Below are 8386 nucleotides of genomic sequence, written 5' to 3'. Positions count from 1 at the left end.
AGATTTTAAAAAAAGGTGTTGATGGAAGGGGACACGCGAGGGGGGGGGGGGGGGAGGGGAGAGATACTTGATGGTATAGGAGAGTAAGGGTTCACTGTGCCTCTGTCAGAGTAGGCATGCCATCGATTGGATCAGAGAGCTTTTCCAAGTACTTTTCTTTTGCAGTGAAGATGCACATTTAGCACTTCAAAAGAGCTAAGAGGTGCATACCGAGGAAGTGTGGTTCTTGCCTTTCTTAGACCGTGGTCTGCATTCTCCCCAGCTGGGGTTTTGGAGGCAAGAAAGGACTAAAATGCTATCTACTCTATCTTAGTTTATATTGGGCCTGAGTGCTTTTCCTGCCCTTCTGGTAAATAAAGGCCACCTCATATTTGGACTACAACATGAAGAAATAAGCTAGCTCTGTTCTTCTCACATTTAACAATCCCAATTCCATGCCTACTTTAGGTAAATATGTTAATTCATTCTTATTCAGAAAAACAGTCAGGAATGCACACAGGCCCACTGACCGTGACAACCATGCTTATATTCCTGATTAAACAGGGAGAGACCGAAGCACTGACTTAAACATCAATCTATTCATGGCCAGTCTTTTCATGGGACCAATTACTTATCCCCAAGCAAGCAGAATGGAAAAGAATGCAAACATCTGATTTTTAGTAATTCTTTGGTGCGAAATGGATTATAGGGTTCCTTTAAAATACGTACACAGATGGCAAAACCACCCATCGATACCGTAGTGGGGTCTCTGAACCTCAACCATGGGTGGCAGCTAGTAGAGGGCATGCATTCCGATTGCCCAGGTAAAAATAACCGAATTACTGAGACTTCAGAATATTCAGCAAAGTCTTATCCGACACAGTCAGCTCCTCTCTAAATATAAGAAATGGCTTAAAATAGAATCATCACATCTGAGCAAGCAGGCAATTGGAGTGGATTTGACAGAAGCACACAAAATCTTAAATAGTTTTGATAATCTAAACTAATTTCAGGCCAACACAGATGACAAGGCAAGTGAGCATGAATTAAAATTACAGATAAACACATTCAGAACAGATGTCAGAAACCATCTTCCCCACACATACACATACACACACATGGTCATAAATGTGCACAACAGCCCTTCAAAGTCATTCAAGACATTCAAAATACAATTAGGTATTACCAACAGGGGAATTAAATATTGAAGAGTGTGTTTAGATTTTTGATGGGCCTGATGACCTCTGTTCCTTCCCCAAACGTTTCTGATAACATTACACTCTTCCTTTATCAAGGCTGCTGAAATGCTTGCTCCAATTTTTCTTAAGAACATATTTGTATCTTTCTACTTCTTTCTTCCGACTGTGGAATGACCATTAATAAATGTAGTAAGACAATTATGAAAGAGACCAGATTTCAAGCTAGCAGACATAAAACTATCACTTCTGCAGCACCGGGAACTGCACAACTGGCTAGGCCTTAGCGGTCCCAAGTCAGGTTATCTAAAATTAAACATTTATTCCATTTTGGGACATCCAAACATTGCTTTTCTTATTTTTCCAAGCTTCTCAACATCTTCAGGTTCCAGTTCCCAGAATCCACTTTTCCAGAGCAGCATGGTAAGCTGTTTTGTGCTGTCATCCAGTTTTTAAGTACCTAACATACTAGGCAATTTGGCTTAATTATTGACTGACTAATGCAAGAACTCATTCAAGACTACAGCTGAAATCAATGTATCTTATACCCGTAACTCTTCCTACTTTTTTTATGGGCAACACTAACGTGCCTCTCATTTTTCTGAGGGTTTCCTTGTAACATCTGTAATGCTTTCTGTACTTCTTACAATATCCCTAGCTGTTCACTTCAAAAACTGGAACACACCTGTTCTCTTGCTGTTCAAGAAGCTACCCTTCAGCAATCCACGTTTCACATTTCAGAGGCTTCTAACAAGAACGCTGACGATGCTTCCATTAATAGCATCAGCAATGTTCAAAAGGTCTAAGGTAATTTCAACCTCAAAATCTTTACTATTGTTATGATTTAACCCCACAGTTACTACATAAACGCATAAAGTAAATCTGGGGGACAGCTCATAGGAGGAGTCATAAAATTTGCACTAGCAATTATGCCCTTTCATAATCTGAATCAGTTTTTAATGAGTCATGAGCAATGAAGCACCCTGAACAGCAGTTTTTACGCCTTCAGAGATTGTGGTCCCAGAACTCAGTGGTCTGACATAAAACAGTAACTTCGTAAATTCTTTCCAGCTACTATATCAATGCAGACCTTATTACATACTGCTTATCTGCATGCATTAGAATAACGGTACCGCACAGCCTAACAAGCTTATAAAGATTTTTTTTTTTCCAGATATAAAGCTCTTCTAAATCCGAAGTAACATTATAGCTATGTTTAGAAATAAACTAATTCATATTTATCAACTTCCATTAAATCTTAATAAAACTAAAACCTTGAAATAACTCATACCTCACAGCAATGAATGAGAAACATTCGATTTCTGATAAAGCAAAACTCAGTTTCACAGGCAGACAGGGAGAGAGGAGAAACATGCTAACTGAAGAGCCTTCTCATTCTCTAATTGAAAAAATTAAAACCTCCTTAAAGCAAAACAAAGCAATACAAGTCAGGGTGGCAGAAGCACCATTTTTGGATTTAAATGCTGTTCCCTGCTGTAAAACACACACTTCAGCTCACCAGTAGGATTCTCTGCTTCCTGCTAACCAGTGTCAGCAGTCAATCTAAATCCATCAGCCAAACCATATTACAGGATAGCAAATAAAAATTACTTTCTCCAGAAACCAAACAGCTCTCACTACTTCATTATTTCTTCACACACTCTCTTCTAAGGAGAGCATGACTGAAGCTGCTAGGGCTGTTAAGGCTATTCTTACATACTAAAATTGTGAGCATAACAACATAAAAATTCTCTCATGAAACTTTATTTGAATCAGTCATTCAAAAGAGGAAAAAGCCACTCTTTCAAAATTATACACTGTCTTTGGCAAGGAGAAAAACAGCTAAAGGGAACAATAAAACACTTTTATGACACTATTTTTTGTATTAGATTTGTCCCTGGGATATAAAAAAATGTAGCAGGCACGCTGTAAGAAAAATGACTGATTCTCAAAAAAGTAGTAAAAAATTTATTTTATACACAATGATTCTTTGTAAGATTTTAAAATTAACTAAAATTTCTGTAAGCCTAGAAGAGAGCTTGATAATACCACAATGCCCTGCTGAAAAGTATAAAAAGTAGCCACACAGTTTAAGCAGACATTTATATTAAAGCACACAGATGAAGGGCAAAACTAGGTACACGCTACATAACATTCAAGGATAGATTCTACATACGGATCTGATGAGGCCCATTTTTGCATTCAGGTACAACAAATCACAAAAATAAGCCGTCATTGTACAGCAGAGGTCTTCCATACTACACCTGCCCCGCTGTACACCTTATACAATCATTTTACTGAAATCTAGAAATTGGCTTTTAACAATGTATTAGCTTTTGCCCTACTATAAACTCATGTAGCAAAACTGAGGAAGAAAAGGTATTATTTGCTGTCTTTACTTTCCTAACCATTTACAAACAATAATGACTATCTAGGAAGCCCACCAGCTGTGTACATTATAGTATTCAACTTGGTCCTTTGCTGACTCACAATTTCCATCACCATAAACACCACAGATTTATTTTTTTCCTTGCATACCCTATTTTATTTTAGGCACTTATCTATTATTGTGGTAGATATTACAGAGATTCCCAAAGAGGGTACAGTCTCATACCACAGTATCATGAAGCTTCCGTATTCCTCTGTGGCTTTTTTCCTTCCGTTGATCCCCCACATTTATCCTTTCATTAAACGGAAATTCCTTTGCTGCTGCCAGAAAAGCACATGCTGCAAACTTCCTACCCTTGCCCAATTCAGCAGAGGTACTCTATAATTCTACAGAACACAAAATTCAGTAGAAGGTTTCCGTTTCCACAACTAGATACTAAAGAAAGCACAAACTGATACAAAAACAGAACCTACCAGTGACTATTATGCACTAATAAACTTCACATAGAATTACTGTTCTCATTTAACATTACTAGTAAATGCTTACTGATCATCCTGTTGACTAACTAAAAGCCTAGCTAAGGGCTAATGCAAATAATTATCTGTATCATCATACATATAATGTGAAATTTGCACATGATGTGCAAGTGATCCATGTGGGTGGGCTTCCAATAAATGCTCTGATTACTCAGGACTATATTTACTACAATCTTTCTTCCTCACTACTGTTGCTTGGACAATAAAAGTTGAATATAGACTCTGAAAGAGGTCATTATTGCAAAACAGAGAAGCATTCTATCCTTTCCCAGTAAAGGACATGTTGGCACAGGGCAGGACCAGAAACTATGGCCTGCCTGCCATATCAGAGGGCATCTGTTTGCAGGATAAAACCCATACCAAATATGGAATTCTTAATAAACATCCGGTTTTAACACCAGCACTCTACATATGATAAAATTACATACTACCACTTCGGGCTGCGTGCAACTGAAGCAGAAGTGTCAAGCAGCATATATTCTATTTCAAGATATAAAAAGCAGTTTAGGAGTGCTAACTTCAATTTATGCCTTTGTAAAAGTTGACAAAATTAATCATATCTTTAAGCATAATTTGCAAAGAATTTTAAAAAGCAAAGATGAAATACAAAATAGGTGGTAGAGTTTTAGCTGTCGGCTAAAGCAGAATTGAAGTGGAAGTTTAATGTATCAATTTGAAAGCACCATGTATCAGAATTCACAGGAAGTGAAAGTACAATTCCTTCCTTTGCTTCTAGAGACCATCACATCAGTATACATATTCATACATAAGTATTCACATACAGACGCTTTGGGGATGAATATCTAAAAGGAGTACCTATCATTAACAATAAGACAGAACTGAATAATTACAGAACTTATCTTTCATCAACTTTGAAGCTTTCAGATTTCTAATGCTTTTAAGTAATGAAGATAATTTTTTCAGTACTGCACTACATCAAACTGGGCCATCTGTTAAGCAGTATCATTAAGACATCGAGGGACAAAGAAGCAACAGTTACTGCTTGCTTAAATAGCTCAGACGTGCTGCCCCCTGCAACCACGTGCATATGCTTGCAAGTTCAAGGCCTTAGTAAATATTTAACTATGCATATTTATTAATTAATATTTACTGGCTAAGGGAGAGATTCAGAGCCCCTTCATTGGCGTCTACGACGACGCTGGAGGAATCTACATACGGGCAAGACAAGTAGTCCAGCGGGCCCAAATAACCATCTAAGCCTGGAAATGCTTAATGCTCATTTGGCACACCTCTGGCTTGAAATTTCTGAGGTGCATCACTACAGGCTGACACGCAAGTCCTGCTCTGAGAGACCAGGCTCCCCTTAAGCTCAGCTGAGACTCAGCACCAAGGGAGAGGTGTGGAACAGAGGTACAAAACAGACGTACACAGGGAATGATTATTCTAACACCTTTCACCTAAGAGCTCACTGATTACAACACACTTTAAGAAGAGAGCCTGTTCTCGTTCTCTAGCCTTGCGATATCTGCATTCTCCTCATTTAAGGGGATTGCCTCAACTAACATTTCAGCTATGGTTTGTTCAGTCTGGTCCAGCATGCAACCAGGATTCACCAGGGCTGAAAGGGAACAAGCAAGAGGAACCTGCACCTCAACACCCCACTGTGAGGAGGAAAAACGGGGTTCTGGGCTCAAGGGTTATTTTTTCATTTTTATTCTGTAACTGTCCAGCTTAATTCATAAATGAGTCCCGAGACAGCCGAGATCTAAATAAACCTCCAAATACCAAAACCTTAACATTATTGTGATTTTAAAACAGAGAACTTAAAAACACATTTCCAAAACCCTGTACATTCAGTGCAGTGGCAAATTTAAGCAGCATAAAGTACCTCTTTTTCAAACGTAAATTCTTCCTAATAGGAATACTTAAAAGATACTGAGCCCTTTCTCCCCCAACTCTTCCTTTTCTCCCTCCCCCTCTCTCATTCAGAGCAATTACAGCTTTGTATCTGGTAAGTCTTCTACCCAAAGGAATATCACAGACTGGTTTTACGTGAAGGCTAATTATAGAGTCAGGTTTAGAGAGGTACCTAATATCTCATTAAAAGGGAATTGCTCCTTCCAGTGTATCCCCCCCGGTGAATCAGCAACTTACATTCCTTCCAAGCACACGTAGTGTCTGGCTTACCTCTACAAACACTGCAACATTGGTTCTCTGGAAGAACGTGATCTTTTTCTGAGCAGTTCAATGGTGGACAAGCCTCTGTCACTTTAACTAAAACTCCGTTCTGAAAAATAAACAACATTTTTAAAAATTACATTGATGAAAACACGTGCTATGGCAAGAATCACGTAATTTTCTATCTGTAACTCTGGTAGTCTCTAGTAACTACACAGGTAAACTAGCAGGCAGCAAATTAAATTCATTCTTTATACCGTAACACGAAAACTGAAGTGATCTACTTGGACATTTCTACAGGGGAAGGGCACTTAAGCTCAAAATTCTGTAACAGTTTTTCCAAATACATTGTCTCCAGGTACAGTTGTTTTCCTTCCAAGTATTTGAAGGAATTAAAGAATCTCACTCCAGATTTTTGTTACAGACAGCCTTCCTGCTTCACGCATGTCCAAGTTTTACTCTTCTTATTTCATATTCTACATAATTCACTGATAAGTTATTCAACTCAAACACAGCAGATAGAAGACCAACATTTTCAAGTATCACGTGTTGTTCTCTGTGTCCAATTAAAAGTGTCTGTTCTTTAGAATTACTGATCACCTAATTTCCAAAAACTAGCTCCTTCAAAGATATGGCAAAGCAGAAATCCCACCTTGAGGTATCCATATAGAAATTGCTGTATAAAATGCAAACTGAGGTCAAGATATTTCTATGATTTTGATTTCTGGCAGATTTAGAGTAAGACTGTGCATAGAAGGCCTAGTTACTGGTAGAAATTTCCTAAAATAATAGACAGAGCGTTTCTGGAGAGATTTTACACCAAATTTTACTCTGTCTCCTTCCCATCCAGGAAATAAGCTTCACCGTATCTCTAGAGCAAACAGCTGTCTTGCTCTTCAGTTAGTTGTTTCTTGACATCTTGTCCCAAAATAGCTTCCTCTTTTCCCTTATCCCTCTCCAGCCTTCCCCATGGCATAACTTACTTCTTCAGCACCCCTTCTGCAGCTACACCATCCCTGCGAACTGGCAAGGGGAGCAGAGATTAACAACCAGGACTTTTGCTCAGTAGGAGCTACAATAACTATCCCACACGACCGTCTGCACCCGAGTAATCCCATTTTCCAAAGGGCTGTAAAACTCCACTAAGAAAGCAGGCAGCCTACTATATTGCCAATACACCTTTTTAATACGAATCTAGTCCCTACTCCTCCAAAATATTTTTCGTGATGCCCTAGATGGTGGAACAAAAAGATGGAACAAGAATTTCTGCTTTCTTCAAAGAAATAAATTACATTTTCCAGCTATCATGATTGAAGAGAAAAGTTTAAAAATATGATCTAAACACACCTAGGGCTAAGAAAGCAGAGGAAATCCAATACCAAAAAAAAAGACAAAATATGATATTAAAGCCACCATTCTCATCATCTGAGGGATCAGATACGGAGCTTTGAACAGAGGATATTGACAACACCTGTGTGTCTACTCTGTACGAAGAAGCACCCCTATACAGGGACACGCTTGCTAGCCAGAAGCTTGCTTTCTCATCTTTAAGACCCTGTGCCACACCGTGCCAAAAGACTAGCTCAGGTGCCAGAACCAGTACAGGTAAAACCCTTGCTGGTAATTAGCCCTTACCAGCCATGCCACGCTGCTTCAGCTATGTCACTTCAGGCTCCAGAATTAGTTCTCACAACATCAAGCTGCCCTACAGAGTCATGAATGCAGAAATGCCTGCTGAGTCTACGAGGTGCAAATGATGCACAAGATGCCCGGCAGCTAGTAGGACTTACAACTGAGCAGTGCAGCAGACCTAGGGAATGCAAAACTGACCATTCTACAATCATTGCTAGTCACTGCCCTTGAGACTGCAACATTAAGGCTAAGCAGGGTCAAGTTATTTTTCTTGCTTCCCAACTGTCTTTACTGGCAAGTTGCATCAGTTGCCATCATGAAAAATAATATTAAAAAAAAACCCCTCAGGCATCAGGTTTTCTTTTTTTTTTTTCTTAAAAAAAAAAAAAAAAAAAGCAGCTCGCTACAGCCCCACATACAGCATGCACCACTGAAGCAAGTGCCCACACAAGAACAGTGAAGTTAATGGAGGTATTAGGTCTCCTCCTGATCTCACTTCCATAAGTGAAAGGGAG

At 39.0% G+C, this 8386-nt stretch overlaps 1 protein-coding gene across 2 annotated transcripts in view; it reads right to left on the bottom strand.

Annotated features, from left to right (window-relative positions):
- Nucleotides 1-8386, bottom strand: part of NELL1 (NEL-like 1 (chicken)) — a 293636-nt gene that overhangs the window by 204816 nt on the left and 80434 nt on the right. For both annotated transcript variants that reach the window (XM_010563709.1, XM_010563710.1), the window contains one exon: nt 6249-6348. In XM_010563709.1, coding sequence (XP_010562011.1) covers nt 6249-6348 — 100 coding nt within the window. The remainder of the gene's footprint in view (nt 1-6248; nt 6349-8386) is intronic.

The sequence above is a fragment of the Haliaeetus leucocephalus genome, unplaced genomic scaffold (assembly GCF_000737465.1).
Source record: "Haliaeetus leucocephalus isolate CR32 unplaced genomic scaffold, Haliaeetus_leucocephalus-4.0 Scaffold173, whole genome shotgun sequence".
Taxonomy (NCBI): domain Eukaryota; kingdom Metazoa; phylum Chordata; class Aves; order Accipitriformes; family Accipitridae; genus Haliaeetus; species Haliaeetus leucocephalus.
Note: the sequence above shows the minus strand (reverse complement) of the source record. Positions and strands in the feature narration are given on the sequence as shown.